Source organism: Corvus kubaryi, unplaced genomic scaffold (genome assembly GCF_017639235.1).
Source record: "Corvus kubaryi isolate FWS band 111438036 unplaced genomic scaffold, C.kubaryi_AGA036_p1.0 37232, whole genome shotgun sequence".
Lineage (NCBI taxonomy): Eukaryota > Metazoa > Chordata > Aves > Passeriformes > Corvidae > Corvus > Corvus kubaryi.
Genome location: NW_024581066.1, coordinates 1,101,265 through 1,123,814, shown reverse-complemented (window position 1 = coordinate 1,123,814; position 22,550 = coordinate 1,101,265). Strand labels below are relative to the sequence as shown.

At 37.6% G+C, this 22,550-nt stretch overlaps 1 protein-coding gene across 6 annotated transcripts in view; it reads right to left on the bottom strand.

Annotated features, from left to right (window-relative positions):
- The window catches only part of KIF6 (kinesin family member 6), a 157,933-nt gene that overhangs the window by 50,585 nt on the left and 84,798 nt on the right, over positions 1-22,550 (bottom strand). For all 6 annotated transcript variants that reach the window (XM_042022929.1, XM_042022924.1, XM_042022925.1 and 3 more), the window contains 2 exons: positions 9,520-9,622; positions 1,386-1,441 (listed from right to left, as the gene is read on the bottom strand). In XM_042022929.1, the coding sequence (XP_041878863.1) occupies positions 1,386-1,441; positions 9,520-9,622 (159 nt within the window). The remainder of the gene's footprint in view (positions 1-1,385; positions 1,442-9,519; positions 9,623-22,550) is intronic.

Sequence of the window (22,550 nt, the reverse complement as noted above, 5' to 3'; positions counted from 1 at the left end):
ACTGCAGAGACCCATAGTTGCAAGGTAGATATTGAAATTCTTCTTGCATGGGTCAATCTATGAATATCCATGCACAGGTTCTGTACTGACATTTATGTTCTAGCCAGTCTGACACAGGCAAATTAACCTTCTGAAAGAAAGACAGGTGAATTCCAGTGTCATGTCTTATAGAAGTAACCAAGTATTCAGAAAACTTCTGCAGCAGGGCTCAGCACCTGATGTCTCTGCTTCTGGATCTATTCCAAACATCAGCTGTGCTGTGGTTTGAAAATGCATTGCCAACATGGCTGAGGCTTTCCGCATATCTGGCATAATTTAAATATACTGTATAATATCTCTGAGGGACTTGTGATGTACCCAAAGGTGATTGGGAGGAGAATCTGGCAGTAGTTATCATTCATGACCACAGAGAATATAATCATGGCTCTGGTGCAAGTGCAGAGCGCTTGGCAGCTGTGCTGTGAGACATTTGTCCTTTCCCAGAAGTTAACTGCTGTTCTAAGACGTGATGATAATGACTTCATTGTCCATGTCTATTTTGGTGCCACCCAAAGAAGAAGGAGATAGAAAATAAGAGCAAGATCTACACCACTTGACCTGGATGCCAGATTACCTTTTAATCTGGTCCCTCACAGCCTGTATCTGCAAGGTTGAAGAGACATGGCTCACCTGAATATGTGCAAAATGGAGGACATGAACCTGATCTCCAAGAACTTCAGGGAAAGAAAAAAACCTGTTTAATATCTGACAGAAATCCTGGATAGCCTCCAGGTTTGGAATCAACAGAACTCAGAAATCAATTAGGAACATATCAAAGTCTGCTAGGAGCATCATATTAGACCTGCTGTAGGGCTGAATATATCTATGGGTGATTTTTGACATTGAACAATCTGAAACTGGATACCAAACATATGCTGTTGGAGCCTTAAAGGAAAAAATGATGAAACTCCCCACCAAACTGAGGCACTCCTCAAAATTGCTCTAATTAATCTGTACAAAGTGCAGAGTGGTAATCTTTTATCAGAAGTTATATAAATTTATGGATAAATACAATCCTTAATCCATAGATATGAAAGTTTCAAATGATGGTTCTGGATACTTTTATTCCAAAATAAAATTTAAAAATCCCATGCTAATACCATAACTTCTCTTTTTGGTAAATTTCAGACATCCTGTCAAAGAAAGAAGGGAGCTGTTTTTCACATTACAGTATTTGAAATAATCAAAATAAAATTATTACTGCTATCATCAGCTTACAGTTTACCTTATTGGAAGTCTTAGCCATGCACTGACTTTTTTCTTTTAGAAACTAGAATCTCCTCCCATACATTTGAATTCTGTGATTTCATCAGCTAAAAGGTAAAATGAACTTAAAATATACTCACTTATTTTATTTCTCACTTCATTCAATTTCTCTCCAAGGCATTTAGCTTCATCAAACCTGTCAATGCAGGAATAATGATACAGAATTATTCTAAAGAACAACAAGTTACAGAAGTTGATCACAATAAAATACATAATTTCTTAGTACTACTTTTTCATTTATAAGTAGAACTAACTGGAAACAATTTTCCACAAGGAGAGATTGTCTGGTCTAAGAGAAACCATCTAGAAGAGTCTTGATCTAGACAAAGTAACTGAGGAAATCCACAAATTGTACTTCTGTCTAACTCAAAAAATGTCAAAACAGAGTAAACAAATATGGCTTCTCCCTACACAAGTGGGATTTGAAAAATTCCGTCTTCTCAATTAGTCCATTTCTTCATAAGACTGGAACAAGTTAGAATTTCAAGTGCCTTCATTGGTATCTGCTCACAAAAATTTGCTTTCAAGGCCGAATTCCACAAGGCTAAATGGCTGAAGCTGGAGGGTTCCTGAGCACTTACTCTTTCTTACGTATAAAAGGTGGAAGCCATGGAAGCTTCTGTTAGACTTTAGAAAAGCTTTTTCTACTGGGGTTAACTTAGAGCCCCAAGCACGCTTTGAGGATTGCATAAATACCAAAGGGAAGAAGCTCTGAAGTACCTCTCTCTTTCTTTCCCTCAGGTCCCATGAGCCAGATAGTAAGTTCATCAATTACTTATTAATTCCTGAGGCAAATCTCATGTTGGCTATTGACTTTGATTCATGTTCACAGAGAGATTTATCTGGAAAAGTCGAAGTCAGCTATCTATCCAGCCTTTATTCATAAAATACTGCCAATACTTGAATAGGTCGTGCATCTGTTTTTTAAACACCATAGTTTATAAACCAGCACAATAACATAAACTGAAATTTGGCATTAATTTATAACATTTCAACAGATTCCATCTGTGACTATGAATCATAGTCAAACAAAATAAACCAGGTAAATACACAAGATTTGACTCTAATACTGAATGGGAAAAAGCTATTTCCAATACTTCTTTAACAAAAAAAAGGTGGTATTATCTAGCATTAAGGTGATGCTGCTATGAATAGTGGTGGGTGAACAGTTATATTGCTAGCTGAAAAAAATCACGTGTATCTTACGTGGAGACCACTTAACAGAAAGGCTGAAGTTGCCAAATCATGGCTTCTATTACCTACAAGATAAATACTCCATGATGAAACCCCAGAGTGAATTTAGCCACTAATTTTAGTGGAAAAAGTATTTTTGGCAAAGATTTCATCCTTTGAATGCAAATGCCAGTAATTAAAATATAAACATCTTGGAAAACAAATCTCTAACTCATTATGTAAACCAAGACAAACTCAGAGGCTGTCTAACGAGAGAGTGGAGACATTCAGTGAATTAAATGAATATTCACTTGTTTTTAATTATTAGAAATTACAACAACAAGTGGCCCAAGTGAAACTCATCCTTTCCATGAAACTTGCCCATAGGTACTGAAAAAACAAGTTAGCTGTTAACCAGCTAAAACACAGAAAGCAAGGAAAGAAGAAAATGGAAAAAATTAATGTAGAACAACAAAATGGAAACTAGATCTGTATTCTCAGTAGAATTTTACTACTGGAAATATTGACTAAGATGGGATTTAGAAGCTTCGTGCAGTATGGAATATTACATTGGAGTGGCACAACTGGGAAGATTTCTTGGTACCATATTTCATCAGAAAATGAGATGCATTTTTCTCCTCCTCAGAGAAACAGTCCTAAGACAACGAGGTTGCATTAAGAAATAGGATATTATTAAGCTCTCTGGAAGTCAGGTATAGAAAGTCCAAATTGCAGAAATCTGATTCTGTCTGGGTATAAACACAGGGTGGTTTCTTTTAAGCAGGGAAGCAGATATTAATGTATGGAAGAAAAATGAAAAAGAATTGCTGTAAAGCTGTAGAAGATCAATATTTCTGTCTTACAAAGGCACTTCCCATAGGCAACTGTCTTAACAGGATAGCTTGAACCTATTTTCTTTCACTTGAATTATCTTTGACTATACCAGTTTACCCACTTTTTAAATCCAGAGACATTACTGAGTTACAGCATAAGCTACTGCACCTGTGAAGAGCTCTGAAGTAGTATGAAAAGCTTTATTCAAAACCAGATTTTTTCTTGTATATATTTTTTTAACAAAACAAATGCTCTTCAGTGTTTGATTTAATTAACTGATGCTTTTGATCATTTATACACAAGTAGTTACAGAAAAAAACACATGTATATTGTATATGTATGACTATGTATAGTCACGTCTATATGAAAAATTTCACAGCCCCAGCAACAGTTGCAACCTTCACAGTGAAACTTCCAAGTAGGTTCACTGACAATTCACCATTCAATTAATGTAAGAGTGATATAATGCACACTTGATGTTTTACTAAGATGTGCCAGGGGCTCCTGAGACAATAGGAGCCAACGGGGAAAGACTAGGGAAATACTTCAAAGCAGTTAAGGGGTGTTCTTCCAAGAAAATGGAGTGTCCAAGAGCTGAGGTGCCTTTACACCAATGCATGCAGCGTGGGCAACCGACAGAAGCAGCTGGAAGTCACTACACTGCTAAAGAACTGTGATCTAGTTGCCATTACTGAAACTTGGTGGGACAAATCCCATAACTTGAGTTTGCCTATCAATGGCCACGGGTTGTCAGAAGAGACAACATGTCAGAGAGGAGGAGGGGTGGAGAGGTTGCTCTCTAAACCAAGAGGCAGATTGAGCCTGAAGAGCTGTCTCTGAAGAACAGATATCTGCAGGCTGATAGCTGATGGGTAGGAATCAGAGACTGAGGGAACAAAGGGACCTGAGTGGTTGGCATCTACTGCAGGATCCCTGATCAAGGGGAGACTATTTACAAGGCCTTCTTGCTCCAGCTAATGGAGGCATTGTGCTTACCGGCTCTTGTCCATCTGGAGGACTTCAAACATGTCAGCATCTCCTGAAAAAGTAATATGGCACGCAGTACACAATCAAAGAGACTTCTGGAATGCATGTAGGATAACTTCTTAAGCAAGGTAATAGACAGCCTTACCAGAGGGATGCAGTACTGGACCAATTGGTCACCAAAGTAATGAGCTAATTGGAGACATCAAGATGGGAGGCAGCCTGGGCTGCTGTGGTCATGTGTTGGTGGAGTCCACAGTCCAGAGGGACATGGGTCAGGGGAAGTTAGGCCCCTGAGTTTTAGGAAAGCAAAATTCCAGCTCTCCGAGGAGTTAGTCAATAGGATCCCCTGGGAAATGGCCTTCAGGAACAAAGGAATATAACAAAACTGGCAGATCTTTTAGAAGGTTTTCCATTAAGTGCAAAAGCTCTCAATCCCCAAGAGAAAGAAATCAAGCAAGGAAGGAAAGAGACCAGCATAGCTGAGTTGAGATCTGCAAACCAATCTAAAGTGCAAGCAGGAAATGCACAGGCAGTAGAAGCACAGAGAGATAACCTAGGAAGAGTATAGTGATGCTGCCTGTGTAGGGATCAGGCCAGAAAGGCTGAGGTGCAGCTAGATCTGACCTTGGAAATGGATGGCAAGAACAATAAGGAGGACTTCTACAGGTATGTCAGCCAGAAAAAGAAGCTCAAAGAAAATGTACCTCTCCCTGATGATCAACAGTGGCAAACTGGTAACAGTAGATGAGGAGAAGGCTGAGGTACTTGACAACTTTTTGCTTCAGTCTTCAGTGGCAATCTCTCTTCCCACACCACTTCAGTGAATGGACTGCAAGACAGGAACTGGAGGGGAAAAGTCCCTACCACTGTAAGAGAAGATCAGGTTCATGACCACCTAAGGAGCCTGTACACAAGTCTATGGGACCTATGGCAACTACAACCTGTCCGACTCATCTCTGTGCCTGGGAAAATCATGGCAAAAATCCACCTAGAAGCTATGCTAAGGCACATGCAGGACACAGAGGTGATACAAAACAGCCAGCACAGCTTCACCGGGGGCAAGTCCTGCCTGACCAACCTAGTGGCTTTCTATGATGGAGTGACTACATCATTGGACAAGAGAAGAACTACGGATGTCATCAATCTTGGCTTTGTAAGGCCCTTGACACAGCCCCCCATTCCTTTTTAAATTGGAGATATATGGATTTGATGGGTTGACTATTCAATGGATGAAGAATTGTTTGGATGGTTGCATCCAGAGGGTAGTGGTCAATGGCTCAATGTCCAGACAGAGACTGGTGACAAGTTGTGACCCTCAGGGGTCCATCTAAGACTGGTAATGTCTCAGAATGGACCCCTTCACTGAAGACAGAGACACTGGGAATGAGTGCACCCTCAGCACATTTCATACGACACCAAGCTGAGTGGTACAGTGGACATACCTGAGGGACAGGATGGACAGGCTCAGAAAGTGGGCCCAGGTGAACCTAATGAAGTCCACAAGACCAAGTGCAGGGTCCTGCACCTGGATTGGGGAAAATCCTGATAGAGGATTATCCCTCAATAGAGGTTGAGGGATAAAGAGATTGAGAGCATCCCTGAGAAGGACTTGGGGTTACTGGTGAATGAAAAGCTGGACATGACCCAACAATGTGCTCTTGCACCACAGGCATTGAACTTTATCCTGGGCTGTATCAAAAGAAGGGAGGCTAGCAGGTTGAGGAGGTGATTTTTCTCCTCTACTCATCTTGTGAGATCCCACCTGGAGTATTTGTAAAGGACATTTTTCTGCCCAACCATCCAGGAGCCATTCTGGTGGCTGTTGTGGTTTAGGAATGTTATTCTCCAATGCAGGAGTCCCATTAAAAAAACCACACTTCCACTTGCTCCCTCTCCAATTGGAAGCACTAAAGGCAAAGGTCATGATTTGAGATAAGAACAATTTAATGGAAACAGCAATGAGATAAGAAAATGAACAATAACAGCAACAATAATGATAGCAAAAGTGTGCAAAAGAGAAAGTTTGGAGCTTGACCCAGCCACTGCCATGCCACCCAAAGTGCTCCCTTCAGCTGGGACCACTGTTACCCCACCACTCTGTCTGCCACACTCGCCCCACTGGAAAAGGCTCTTTTCCTCTGCCCCTGGCAAAGACATAGGATGGTATTGAATAACAATAGGGTCTTGGTTATGCCCACAAGGCTCCAGGCCCTGCCCCCTCATGGCTGCTACAAGAAATTAACCCTGTCCTTAGCCAAAATCAGTTACACTCACATCACCTGAGCTAGGACCTAAGCCCCTTTGCAGTGGGTGGCTCCAGTGAGCTGACAAGTGAACTGCTTGACTCCCTGCACCTACCACACACAGTCAGACAAGGTTTCCTTATGGCTCAACTCGAAGTTTCCCATAGCAGAGACTCAGATGTCTGGATCCTTAAAATAATTTAATTATGATGCAACAACAGGATAACAGCTCAAGCTGGCGCCTCTGAGGAGGGACCCTGAAAAAAGGAAACCCTGGACTTTTACACCCTCACAGTCTAAGAGCGTGAAAATCTCTGCTCTTCCTCCAGAGGCACCGGCTCCTACTGTGTCTCTAAGTGTGTGTCCACCTGGCTGGCACCACAGGTCCCTGTGCCCTTTGTTATACAAAGGGTCAGTGCCAGATCAAGGCCTCTTGCCTCGGGCTCCTGCCAGCCAGAGCTCACAGTGCAGCTGCACACGGAGCTGAGCACTAAATGTATTCAACAGTACTGTGTCCAGTTCTGGAGCACAGGAAAGACATGGACCTGTTAGAGTGGGTCCAGAGCAGGGTCACAAAAATCATCAGAAGGCTGGAACATCTTTCTTAGGAAGACAGACTGGGGCAGTTGGGGTTGTTCAGCCTGGAGAAGAGAAAGCAGCAGGATGATCTTATTGCAGCCTATCAATATATACGGGGAATTATAAGGAAGATGGGGACAAATGTTTTAGCAGGGACTGTTGTGATAAGACAAGGGGTAATGCTTTAGGGTAGATTTAGACTAGGTATAAGAGAGAAATTTTTTACAATGAGTGTGGTAACACTGGAACAGGTTGCCCAGAGAAGTGGTGGATGTCCCATCCCTGGAAACATTCAAAGTCAGGCTCTTGACAGACTCTGAGCACCCTGATCTAGTTGAAGATGTCCCTGCTCATTGCAGCAGGGTTGGACTAGATGACTGTTAAAAATTCCTTCCAACTCAGCCTATTCTCTGACTCTATGATAATTAGCAAGCCAAGAAAATCTACCCAAAGTACCCAAAGGAAAAAATAAGATGGCTAAAAATAAGTAATTTGTGAACCAAACAGTTTGTGGTATGACAGAAGTGGTTATGCAACTATAAACAAAATTATTAACAAGAGAAGCCTACATATAAAGGGAAGCTATGGTAACCTTTAAACATGTGGTGTCCACACTCTTCTTCCTGTGCAATTTGAACACTGGCTGGGTAACAGAACTTTTGTGTAACTGGTAGTTCAGAGGCTGCATTCCAAATTACAGACTGGACTTGATATAAATCCATTCTAATGAACTCGGTAAACTTGGAGCTATAAGCATCTTTGCTAAAAATGACTGCAAATGGTAGGGGAAACTGCCTTTTCCAGAGTATCAAAATTCACATCAGCACTGATTTCAGAAATCAGCTGATGCCTATTAGAGAGGGGTTACACAAGGCATTAGTTTGAATTTCTTTGTCCTTTAAGGAAAGCAAATCTGTCATCAAACTTTGTAGATTCTGCTCATTTCTACTATATATTCTGAAACCAGAAGGAAATACTGGTTTGCTTCATAGTAATAACAAACAGAAAAAATATGGAAGAATTGTGATTAACTAGAGGAAGGGCAGGGCATGGCTCAGAACTGTATTGTTCTCATTATCATGCTGTAACTATATAAAGTGTTCTCCTGAACAGCAACACCAGAAATGTAATCATTTATGCAGTGATCATGCAGTGATGTGGCAGGATCTGATATATTGATCAGAGGAAAGGCATTACTAAACATCCAGTTTACATGGATAAATGCTTACATATATCTAATACCTTAGCAATTTGTGTTCCTGTGGCTGAGTTACAGATCCAGATAAAAAGTTAATCAGTTCAGAAAAGTGATAAATAGCAAGAACTTGAGTAAGTCACAAAGACGTGGAGATCATTTCTTGTCTCAATTTCACTGAATTAAATGAGTGTAAGACTTGGTGACCCTGAAAACAATGTCTTTCATGCCTATGAAGTGAGAAAATTGTGTTAAAGAAAGCAGAAGAAAGGAGGAGAAACCTGGAGAAGGAGAAAACCTCAGGACAAAAAACACCACAAAAACCAAACCAAACCACCACAACACCACATCACAAACAAACAAGCAAAGAAACAAGCAACCCCCCAACCAAACAGAAAAAACCAAACCAAATACCCCAAGCAACTCTTAGGGGAAATGGTAGTTACAAATATAGATGGAGAGATCTGCTTTTGGCATTCTGCAACCTCAAAGCTGTGTATTTCTTTTGCAGTACTAGGAGGGTTAACACCTGAAAAGCTGACAAAGAAACAGGATTGTTATCCCATCAGCATAGACAAGTGTTGGTGGTTTAATTTGTGAGGTTTAAAATCTGTATGAAAATTCATGTTCTCAATGTTCTGCCATTATCACTATTTTCACCAGACATATTAAGTGTTTAGCCAACATTAACAACAAATGTGGAGGAAGAAAGTATTATTTCTGTTTGTGAATGCAAAACTGGCAGAGAGAAGCTAAAATCACTTGGCAAACAGGTTAGGAACACCAGACATGCATATGTTAAGCATCTCCCAGCTTACTATCTAATTCAGTGCTGAAGCCAGTAAAGCATTTTTGACAGTGGAAATTGCAGTAATTGATTCAGCCTCATGGATTTTATGTCCTCTAGAAAATTCTTGATTATGAATGCCATTGCCACATTGCTCCAACATGGCTGTGAAGATGAATAAAACCAGTGGAAATATGCACTAAAATTCCTCATGCTACTTTCATTTCTATCCAGACTGCTCTTCTATCACCACTCAGTGTCTTCTGAACATGCAATGTCCTAAGTAAGAAAAGGTGAAGTGCCTGTAACAAGCCCTCAACAGAGGCCTGGGATATCTGGTGTAAAATTGCCTGTTCCTGCCCTGCTAGTGAACTCTCAGATGTCTTCCCCCAGCTGTATTTTGCTGTGGCACTCACCTCTGTTTCAGAAGCTGTTTGTTGTCCTCAATGGTTATACTGTCAGCATGGTCCCGCTTGAAAACTTCAAAAGCTTCCTGACATCCAAGTGACATCTTTCCTCCTGCCCCGAGGTAAAAAATAAAAAAGAGAATTACTTCAGAGTCATCAAAAGATAGACATTTTACACTTATTTAAATCCTTTTTAGACAAATGCAGCAAGTCAGCCCAGGGATCTTAAAGCAAAGAGAAGACTAAGTTCGGTTTCCACTGATGGAAAAGCATTTTTGACGAAACATTTCTATTATCTAACAAATTAATTATGTTTCACGCCACTTCTCTAAAGTCTGAATGCTTGAGGTATACAATTCCTCAAGATAATTTTAAACGTTCATAAGTAAAACTGAACTTTGAAAATTTAAAGTATGTGAAATATTCTTAAGTATGAGCCAGAGGTATTTTCACAACAGCAAATGCAATTTGCTTCTGTATTTCTTTCATCTGTTTCACATTGGACCCTAAATATACCTCGAATATTTTCAGTACTCTTGGAAGAAAAAAATTGGGCTTTTAATTACGTATTAGTAAATATTTTTCCATACCCTTTTAGGCAAAGCAAGAATTCTACGTACCGAAATGGTTGGAGCTTGCCTTTTTACATTTACAACATGGTGTTTCCTTTTGTGCACCAGAAGGTCAAGGCCTTCAAATCTTTAAAATCACTATAGAAAATTATTACAGTCTGAATTATTTTCAGTTCTCATTGCTAATGATCTATAGATCCAAGTAAGCTATCATGTATCTCTATTCTTATTAACAAAAAAAATCAAAGGCTTAAGGAGAATGAGAGCTTATGCCAGCATCTGTGTTATCACCAGTACATATATGTCAATAAATAAGCAAGAAGAAAGGATGATACTTGCACTTGAATAAATTACAGGAATGAAGATAGTTCAGGAGCAGAAAGGGGGAGGATTCTAACACTCAAACTGTGCGAAGAATACAAAATAGCTACACCTTTAATTCAACCTCCAAATTGCAACTTAAACTTTGAAAATAATATTCCTTAAACTGGAATTTGATCCTCCTTGGTTTTTTTTCCCTCTTGAGTCTTTCTTTTGTCCTACCCGCAAATCTGCCTTCCTGCCTCAGAGCTATCAAGACCCCCAAATCTGTTGGGAACAGGAGCTATAAATCTTCCTAGGATATCCACTGTCCAAGTGTTTTCTCCATGTTTTATGCCAATGGACCAGCATTACCAATAACATATGCATGTATACCAGTTCTTTTTCAGGCTACCTGCTTTGCAATTTTGGCTTGAGGGTTTTCTCCTTCTCCAGGTTTCTCCTGCTTTCTTCTGCTTTCTTTAACACAATTTTCTCATTTCACAGGCATGAAATACATTGTTTCCATGGTTAGGGTCACCAAGTCATACTCATTTACATCAGTGAAACTGAGGCAAGAAATAGGCAAAACATGCCTAAAAAGGCTGGGATGTGCAATACTGGGATGTTACCCCTTACTGGGATCTAGGTCCATAAGCTTCTAAATATATTCTTCTTCTAAATATATTCTGTGCACCTCGTCATACTTATAACAGGATAAGTTCCCACTGACTGCAGCGAGATTTCTGTGATGTAACATACTGTTTACAGAGAAGGCTGGTAACACGAAGTAGAACTCAGGGTTCAATGATGAAGTAAAAGTTTAAAAAGTTTATTTAAAATATAGAGAAAAATTTGCCCCCTGTTTCAGTTAAAAGAACCAGCACATCTGTTACTAATTCAAAAATATTGAGTTGAAAATAGAACCACCAGGAATGTTTGAATGGCAAAGCATGCAGAAATGCTCCACCCTTTCTGAATAAGAAAATCAAAGAAAGATACAGTGCAGTATTTTCTGTTGTGTGATCCAAAAGAGCAAGAGAATTCAGGAAAATATATTTTTCTGTGGTCCTGACCTGAGAGTATAATGTTCATGTTTCATACCTGCCTTGAAGAAAAACAGACAGCTTTGCAAGAAGAATTTTATAGTACATTCATCCCATCTCTAGCACTAATTTTAACATGCAGCCTGAATTGACCCCCTAGAATTGCTTCTGTTGCAGAAAAAGCTTGTATTAAGAGCAGAAAGCCAGGACAAAATTTATCATCAAGCCTAAGATAAACAATGACATGCCCTTACTCATACATAACACTGCAATGTAAAGTATTTAACTCTTCTGGCTGTGTGCTGTGTTTGAGAGTACAAGTAAAAACACAAAAGTACGGTCAGAAAACAAAACTATTACAGTGATTATTGCTACTGTCCGGCAAAAATGCATCAACCAAAATTAAAGGTAACCTGATAATCATTTTCCAGCACTAGCTTGAAAAGGCAGCAAATCTGTACAGCCAAACAAAGCACACAAAAATAGATCCCCAGAACACTTGGGAAGGGGAAATTTTCTGGTTTATGTAGTTCATTTTAAGAAAATAGAGAAACAAATGAAGTAGTAAACAAATCCATTCTGAAAATGGTATAAAGGGAAACAAACTTAGAAAGGACCATTGAGATTGTATTTCAGTATAATATGAGCATAAAACAGCTGCAGAAGGATGTTGCAGCCTATGGGTAATGACAGAGACGTTTAGGAAGACAATAAGGGAAGACAATGTTAGTAATAGTAAAAGACTGCAAGAGACACTGAAATCTTGATGGAGTAGTTGTGTCTTCATTCTGCTCAGTAGTGAAGATTATTTCTTTTCCATGGTTGATGTGGTATCTTCCATCATTATGTATACATTTCCTTAAATAATCTGTAATTTCATAGAATAGTCTCACCTTCCTTCAAATGACCTCCAAATGCCATGGTGCATTAACATTATTGGCATGCTGTTTCTCCTGGGCTTAATTCTAACGAATAAGCTATATGTTCATTTAAACATTTAAAAGGTGTTATTTGATTTGTTTTTCTCTAGCTTTGAAATTGAAATCTATGTACAGCAATATTTACATTATATAAACAAAAACAGAATTAAGAGAAGAAACCAATGATAAGGACAAAGTTTTGGCAGGGTAGTGGAATAGTTCAGATAAAACTGCTAGAGAAAACAATTTCTTTCACTCTTAAAAGCCAAAAAATTCCTCCTCTCTTTCTTAATTACCATGGACTAGTGTTACAAAATAAATATTTGAAAATTCTTATCTAAGGAAGAACCATCATATCCTGCAGGATGAGAACCAGGGAACACATGTCATCAAGTCATTACAATGTGACCTGGAATAATCATTACCATAAAAATAACCCAGATCATTGGAAAAAGCATAAAATTTTCTTTCAATCACATTCAGGAAACCCCAGTTGACAGGTTTGCATAAAAACAGATAAAGTTTCTATCAACCTAATTTTACTTATACCTTTCCTCTTAGATTGTGCAACTTGGCTTGAATACTAAAACACAAATATGCCCAACTCACACAATGCAAAATTCACAGCAAACCCATCATCATTTAGAGCAAATTCACATAGCTGAAATTTTTGGTAAAATTCAGGTTCAATCCACAGTATGACTTTGAATGCTTAGGAATGTTCTCATCGAAGGTTTGATTTCAGTCTGTACTCTGATCCGGTGAACTCTGTCAGCTTTCATATTAAGCAAAAAAATTTGGTTCAATAGGCTCCTCTGCTGAAATGTGCAAATTACAGCTGTCCCACTGAACTTGAGTAAGTCAGCAGGGTGGCAGTGATGTCTCACAAGCTCTGAACTCGAGCAACAACATCTGACATGACCAAGAAATAGAAAGGTTGATGTAGTATTGATAACAGCCTAAACTCTTGGAATCAGTAATAATTCAAAACACAGTGAGCAAAAACATGATAAGGATTTTGGATGTTGCTGATTACTTTTTAAGGTAAGAAAAGCTCAGAGTGATTTAAGGACTCAGTTGTATGCCTACAGGAGGTAGAAGCCTGTATATCAGCAAAGACCCTGGCAGATACTGTGCATACTAATCTATCACTCACTAATTTAGAGATTTTAGCATTTATTCTATGCTGTTACATACACAAATGCTGTTTACAGCCATCTTAAACACCAAATGTTAATTTTAAAGAAACTTTAATGGAACATGTACAGTATAGTGTCGTGCTGGGTCTTTGACTGCCAACAGAGAAAGTATTTGGCTGAATGCTATTTTAAAATTAAATAGTATCCACTGCGATTACTCAAGGACTACACTGAGAAGGTAGGAACATGCAAGGGGATAACCATAGACCTTATTTTGTTGTCAAAAGTGATCAAAACCAGTTGCATATCTACATGACCATATTGATTTTTAAATATATCCAACACCGAAAAATCCTACAGCAGCTTGTACTAGTGACCAAAGTTTATAAATACTGGACAATTTTAAAGTACTTTATTTTAGTGGTTTGTTTTTGGGTTTTTTTCCCCATAAAAATTTTGAGACTGCTCAATCTGGAAATGGCACTTCCAGTCTTGAGTCTGGCCACCTTCTGTTTTTCAGTTTGTTTGTTGAAAAAGGGTTATTGCTCAGAGGGAGAAGATCTTCATAAAGTTTAATGCATGAAACCTACAGAAAAAAATTTACATTGCTCTTCAGTTAGGTCTGGAAAAATCTGTCAAACAATAGCATGAAATTGATATCTTCTCTGTCTGAAAGCAGAACCACAGAGTCTCCTCACAACACCACTTGTAACCAGATTTTGGTCCTGGTATGAGAGCTCTGAGGGGGTTTCAGCAGCCCTCATGCCAGAGGCTGCCAGTTTAACCCACAAAAAAATTGGAAACAACTCTCCAGAAGAGAAGTATTAAGATTGCAAATTGATCTGTTCTGAGGGAGGAACATTAAGACTGTTGACAAACTCCTGGGAATAACTGTTCAGACAATGTATTCTGATGAGAAAGGCATCTGTTCTCATATCTGCCCATGTATCTGTTTTGCAGAAACTTCATTTTCTGCATGAAAGAAGGAGTAAAAGTCTTTCCATTTTCTTTCAATTTCTACTAAGTGGTCTGTTAGAAAAGAATTGTCAGCCCTTCCACTGAAATCAATAGAAGCAAAAAGTCCCCTTGGCTCAAGAAAAGCTCTCATTCGAGTGACAGTAGTCCGAAGAATTTCAGGATAGCAACTAGTGTGAATTGTGAGTCTTCATGCTTATGAGGATTGTCAGCCTGTTTGGGCTATTATGTATTTCCACGTATTATCAAATGGGAACAAAGGAACTGTGAAAACTTTCAAATGAAACTAACGACAAATTATTTGGTAAGTCTTTGCAATAGAACTAAGGTATTAGAGGTCATGTAAGCATAATTCGTTACATCTTTACCAGGATACATCAAGATATCATAGCCATCTGTTCAGAATGGAAAAAGATGTAACAGAGCTTGCAATAACGAGTCAATAAAGAATAAATACTTAAAAATAGGCAAGCAAATGGCAAAACAATATACAACAAATACTTCCCCACTGCAAAGCTCAGCTAAATTTCTCATGAAAAGCATGTGTGTTACATATGGCTACCTTCACTAGACTATGATTCAAAAATGGGAAAGACATAAAACAAGGTTGCTCACAGCACTCCTGCAGTGTTGAAGTTTCTGGGGAAGTTAAAAGCCTTGAAGGAAAACCAGAATATTCAGATGCAATGAACTAAAAAAAACATGGGCATAAATTAATATCTTGTGCTCTGGAGTTTCTTTGTTTATTTACAGGGGAGGAAGAGGTTAAAATGAACAATTTATTGAGATTGTGAGCATGTTGAATGTGGTACTGAACATTAACCTAGGCAGGTCAGACTGCATGCCACAAGTGAAAATTCCCACCGTGGAAACCTTGAGCTATTTGGTGCATGGGTAACTTACCTAGACCTTATCGCTTCCACACAAAATTAAGTGATTGATGAAACAACCTATTCCATATATGTTGAAATAATTTATAAATGGAATAGAAATCACCATTCAATGAAACCCTGAAAATAATGAACAGCAAAGAACAATCTTTTACAGGAGCATGTTGGACACAAATCAAAGACAAGCACCATTTCTAATGCAATTAATATCACTAGAAATGGGATTGCTTTAAGATGATTAAAATAAAACAAAATACCTAGGTATTACATATAATGTCAACTCTGCAAAAGTCAGTTTTGTCTGATTATGTGGTTATGTTTTTATTTCTTACAGATTTCTCAGGTATAATTTGTTATATTTCTCAGAGATAATTTTTGTTATATTTCTCAGAGTACACGGCATGGAGTAAAGATGCTCTAGAATATCTGCACCAGCACCGATTATTTAGAGCGTGCCAACTTTTGAGTTACCTGGTTATGTTAGTATATTCTCTTTAAAAAGCCACTGGGCACCAGAGTTATCAACGTCAAAGTTGGAGCATAGAGATGAGAATGCAGTTAGAGGCTATTTGGCATAACCAAAATGTTTGCCGATCTCAGCAGTGGGGAATGAAATAGTGTACCTGCTGATAGTCATGTTCTGACACAAATATTATCCGAGAAGTATTTTACATTTCATGTATGACACCTTGTAGGTTTCAAAGGAGAAAAAAATTCAGCTGCTATTTGTAACCATTTATTTCTTTAAAGCTGCCTGTGAGATCATATTTGATTGTATAATACATACACACATTGAAAGTCCTTAATTAGTAGGTACAAAGGGAAAGCCTGAAATGAAGCATGGTAGGCTTGGCAGAAGCTCAGTGGGTGGATATGAAGGAAAATATGAAGTCAAACCCACAAGAACTTTAGGAGACCCACCCAATGGTGCTGCCACTTCTAAATAAGTAAGATTCACTTCTGTATATGACAGAATCACACATTTCAGATAACTTCTCATAAAACAGGATATATATGTCATACTGCATTGTTCAGTTTACATCAAACACCAGATATTACAAAGAAACTGTGCATTCCCCTTCTTTTGTAGGAATCTAAATCTGTTCCCTTTATTGGTTGATGCAGTTGTAAAAGTTTCACTAAATACCAGAAAGGGCCTATATTTATGCATTTGAGTCAATTCAAATTAGAGTTGATTTTAAATCAAATTTAGACTACTGAGCTTAAAATGAGGACTTCAATTAAGATTGAGTAATAGCAAATTAAATGTGTTTTGACATGCTTCATGTACTTGACATGCCGTAGCAGCAACATTTGCTGCTTGTCTTAGACCTGAAAAAGGGCTTTTAGGTTCAAAGACTTTTCTGCCTTTTTCAGCTAGACCAACACATCTATAAAAAATGGAACAGTCTCAACATTTGCCCAATTTACATGTTCTATGCTGTTTTGAGTGATAGATATGGTATTTAAATTCTCCTTTTTAATATACCTTTCTCAATTTTAGAAGAATTACTCTGAGCGGTGGATAAGAATATTTTAAGAGCTCTACAAAATGACAACCTACATCAATGGAGTCATGACAACTTGGACTAAATGCAAGTGAAGTTTTTTGTTAGGGACATCTGTAGACATCTGCATGTATTTTTGGTGTCTGGAGAATCATTTCTACCACCAGGCTTGCCAGTAACACCATAAACCACAAAAGAAGCATATTTTATTCTCAGAACAATTTAGCAGAGGGAAAAGAACTTGTTATAAACATCAATCTGGTTTTGGAAACTTAATGTACTTTTAATTTCATATTACATTTTAGCTTTTTCTTTATTAAGATACTGAGGTTTTCTGAAGTAGAAGCCTGTATGTACTACATCTTAGGTAGAAAAGAAAAAAATCCTCTGTAGTGGGTACACCATTAATTAGTACTATCTTGGGACTATCTTTTAATATTTCAGGCTGTAAACTACAGAAGTGCAGGGGTCACTTCATGAGAAATTGGTCTTTTTATTATTTTTTTTTTCCCAGCAGGAACCAGCATTGAATGGGGTATGCTGAGGTAGTGTTGAGAGAAGAAACCATGAGATAAACTCCCTGGTAAGCTATTTCTTTTTGCCAGGCAGCAATCTAGATAACCTAATTTTAAAATTTACTATCTATTTATATTCAAGAGGAACAGCTTTACCACTTTCATCACTTAGCTCTTTTGGAAGCTGAACATCAGCAATTAAGAAATGAGTGGAATTTCTCTGTAAAAAAATGAAATTTGATTCTTGCTCTGTTGAAACTGTACTGGGGTTTGCCTCCGAGAATGAACACAGGAGCCCGCTGTGTACCAGTGTCCAGATTTGAAAAAGTAATTAGACATGTTATATGTTATACCTCAGCAATGACCACAATAAATTTCAAGCACTTACCTAGTGAGGAAGCCTTATATCCTTCTCTGAAGGAGTCCTGTACCTGCTACATTACAGACTGCATCAGTGTGTACTAACTGTACTCTAAATATACACACAAAATTAAGCCTTCAGAAGTTTCAAATAATCTCACAACTGAGGACGTCTAGGCACATGACAAACTCCAGAAGTCCAGCAGAGCCAAAATGGGAGTCCTGCGCCCATAAATCAGCAGAAGTTTAGAGAACACTTGTGTAACTTGCATGCTCTTAAACACCTACCCTGACACAAGTTGTACAATTTGCTTTGGAATTTAGGGCATTGTGCCTCTTGTGTTACACAAAGAGTGCATTTTAGTAAGACTAAGTAAAGATTAGTGCATGTAGAAAGAGAGCAGTCATTGCCAGTCCAGACACATTCATATATTCCATTTTTATCTGTAGTGGTTTTGAAATAGCAGACAAAGCAGAAAAGGAGGAAATAACAATGGGGCCTGACCTTATACATAAAATCAAACTGGCTAACTTCTCTCCTGAACTTTCACTTCAGCTTGTCAAATTTTATCATATTGTTTTTACAAAACTCTCAGCTATCTTTAGGTGAAACTACTCATTATTTTAGATTTTCCTCAGCTCTTAAAGGCTTTTTACTGCTTTTAAGAACTCTTTTGACCATATTCTATTTTGAATGGGAAAAAAATCTTGAAGGATTGAATCGTAAAGGAAACACTAAATCTTTGTAGACTGTAGAAAAAAGAAAAACTATTCTGAATGCCATAGACATACTTTTTCAAAACCAGTTTTGCCAAACCCATCCAGTAAGTGTACTTGTCTTCTGAATCAGTGTTAACATAGTGTAAAAGGCTGAGCAGGTTTAAGTAAATCTGTAATTTGTATTTTTAATAAAACATTTTGAGCAGAGGCATTCATCAAAATAATTTACTAAAAATTCAAATTAGAGCTATATTTAAGTTAATTTTACCAAAATCCTGCTACTTACTAAAAATGGGACAAAGTGAAGAAATAGCTCAGAATTTAAAACAATTTTTTTCTGACAATAATGACAAATAGCATGCACATCACATTTTTATGAACAAAATTATGCAACACATCAAGAGTATTCACTTTCAATATTCTAAGAATAAAACCTTCAGAAACAGATTCCATGAGCAGAAATATAAATACCAACTTGAACATTCTTAATATATAATACAAAGTTTACTTAAGTTCACATGGTTTAGCTATTGTCATTAGCAGTTGTTGTTTGCAAAAAGAGAAATCCTGCCTCCATGGAAGTTTTGATAAATTAATCAAAATGGAAAAGTAATAGCTGTCCTTGTTACAAAAAAGTATATGAACAGCTGATTAAAATTTTAGGATATCAAATTGCACCTATAGCAAGACCTTTAGAAATGCAGCTTAAAACTGTTAAAAAGAAAGTTTAATTTCCATCCCTAGTACATTCATTCTGTAGAGAAAAGTAAAGAATGAGGTATCTTCCTTTTGTTTTTATGCCAAAACTGAAGCCATTGGTTGTTTCCAGTGCAACTGGATATTCATGTTGATTTTATGTGAGCTGTACAGTGAGTATACAGAACCACAGACTTACAGAATCAGCTTGGTTGGAAAAGGCCTTTGAGATCACCGAGTCCAGCCTGTGACCTAACATTACCTTATCAGCTAAAATAATATATGTACAGATGTTATGCTGTTTAACTGTTCCGTCCTTGTACTGGGCTACACAAAGTGTACCATGGAAAGAAATGGCTTAAAGACAACAAGGAGGACTTCATGCACAGGTGACAAAAGGAAGGCCAGGGAAAATGTGGGTTCCCTGCTGAATGAGGTGGGGGACCTAGTTACACAGGACATGGAAAGGCAGTGCTTCTGAATGCCTTCTTCACTTTAGTCATTACTAGCACCACCAGCCTTCAGTCAGCCCAGGTTCCAGAGACCAGTGGAAAACTCTGTATAAAGGCAGAGACATAAACTCCATTTGGATGCTTCTTTTACTGTTCTTCTAATACAGCCCATGCTTAAGAAATTCTGAGATAAATCTATAACTTTCTTTACTTAAGAGCTTACAGACAACTTTGAAATGTTGCATTTAAACAAAAATGCATTCAGACTCTACTAATATATCAACAATTGCAGGGAAAAATTCATGTATACTGAACAGAAATACTGCTTTTATCAATAAAAATATAACTGACAACAAACTCAGCTTGACAGGTGAGGTGACCCTTTTTGCTGCTTATAAATTTTTAAGACATTAATTATTGTTACTGAATATCTGCTTACATGCTTTCAAGTTCCTAATGTGACGACAGCGTTCCTATCCTCTGTATCTGCTGATATCCCTCTTCAGTTAGTTTAGGTATGACAGTACTTCTGCTCTGGCAATTTCACCACAAAAAAGGTCAAAAATTGTCATTGTAAAACCACAGAACAACTGCAGAAGGTTAAGTATGTGGATGTATTCTTTTCTTAGGGTGGATATATACTAATGTGAATACTCAAAATGTGTAACTTGCTATTTCAGTGCAGTTCAAAAGAAACACCACCTAAATGCACATTTGAGTGAAGGAGGATGGAAGGAAGTTGGGTTAAAATGTTATCAGGGTCAGTGAAAGTTAGTATTGCCCTAGCCAATCCTATGTATCAGCTAAAAGCCTCTAAAACCTTGTATGTGGTAAATTTGGGACTTCTTATGTATGACAAAAGGATAAAAGCAATAACCTCATTGCTTACATCAAGACTAAAAGTAGTAAGTGGTAATAAGTGTCTCTAGTTTAGATGGCTTGAAGGAATAAAAAATGCTTGAGAAATTTCATTAATACTACAGAAATATTTTTGGAATTCAAACAAATATCCCTGTTTATTCCTCTTGGCACAGACACTCCTCATAGAAGACTGAGAAACATTTTAAAAAACCCAACCCATAGGGTTCTAATAACCCATCTGATCTAGAAACAATGCTTAAAATCTCTATATTTTAAATTGAAAATGTAACTAAAAGCAGGAATGTTAAGTTCTCCAACTAGTACTATCATTCTGACCTGAAATACAATCCTTAATTCCCACTGTTATTGTGAAAATAGCCACTCAAATATATAAATATCTCTAGGTTTTGAATTAATAACACTGAATGTGAGAGTTCCCCACTGCCAGTTCTGCAATCTTGAAATAACTAAAAAAGGATTATTCTTTACTACATTGTATGTGTAGCCCTTTGCAGCCAGATTTCAAAGCCTCTTCCCTTCAATCTAGGGATTCACCTGGACCTTTTCCTCTTTGCACATTCATTTTTGGAGCATGGTACATGCACTCTAGGATGATGAATGAAGAACACCTTTTATGCCTAACTACAGTACTGCTTCCAGAACCAAGAAGGAATATAAATGGGAACAGAGGAGGACCATATTCATTAAAGATTAATTCTCCACCTGACAGTCTCAGGCTTGCTACATGTTGGAAGCAGCAAGGGGGATCACACTGGCCATGAACAATGTTTATGCTACTGCTGCTGCAAAAAATTGGAGATTTTTTTGTTAAATATATCTTAATGCATTTTAATGAAGAACTACTACTTAATGACAAGAAACTTCTATTTTGAATTTAGAGTTATAAAACTATGAGCACTGTAAAATTACTGGACAACTAATTCCTACTCTCCCATACTCTCAAGGTGAAATCCCACCATATTGGGCCACTGAAATGATTAAGGTACCATCTTTGAGGGCAGGATTGCTGCAGAGAATGAATTTCTATCATAACAAAGGCAAAATGAATAGCCAGAGACGACTGCCACTAAGTTGACCAAAAGATCTGTGCTATTCACTTTATTTTTTGTCTTCAAAGAAAACATTAGAAATAACCATGTTGGGGTTTACAAATATAATTTTGAAACAGAAGTGCACATATTAACTCTAAATTCAATCCCTGAAACCTCACTATGCTAAAATTAATTCAAATTTTGGATGAAACTTCCATCTTAAATTGTCCCTAAAGGCAGGAAGTGCCTTTTGCCCTGTAGTTGTGGGTTAGTGTGGCCTATCCCATTAAAAGTAAGTCCTGCTTCCATAACAACAAATAAGCACATTCAGCAAAATAATCATTCATTGTCTTCATGTACAGCAACCATTCCCCATGATATAAAAATCAGATGTGATACTGGCGTGTGGTAAAATAAACCTATGATTTGGCAACATCTACTTGCTTATAACAATTCACAAAATGTTTGTCTTTCAGAAATCTATCCGTAAATCTTTAGCAATTTCTTGACCATTTATCTTTTTGTCTTATTGGTGGGTGCCTATTTATAGAATTACATAAATTCCATGAGCCTTTGAAAAATGATGGTGATTCCAAATCACTTACTATTAGATGTATATTTACACTACACGATTACACATTTTTTTTTTCCGTCCTCAGTAGTGATGATGGAAAGCAAATTAATTTAGAAGCCAAATTCCTGATCCTGCCAACAAACAGGCACAGACATTTTTTCCCCCAGGTACATTCATGGCAATTGAAGAGACAGCCAACATATGTACACAATAATAACGGATAAGCAGAAAGACACAAAGCCTTACTTGCTCCTGAGAATAAACAAGTGAAAAAAAACCCCTCAAATATTAGGACATCTTCATTATTCAAAATACAAATTGTTTTTCTTTTTTACAACATGTATACAATTGCACAATAACATGGAACACACTTGACATAACCTAAATATGTTCTCTTCAGAGAACTGCTCCCACTAATTTATTGTCAGCTTTATCTATTCTGCCTATAGCCTCCACAGTA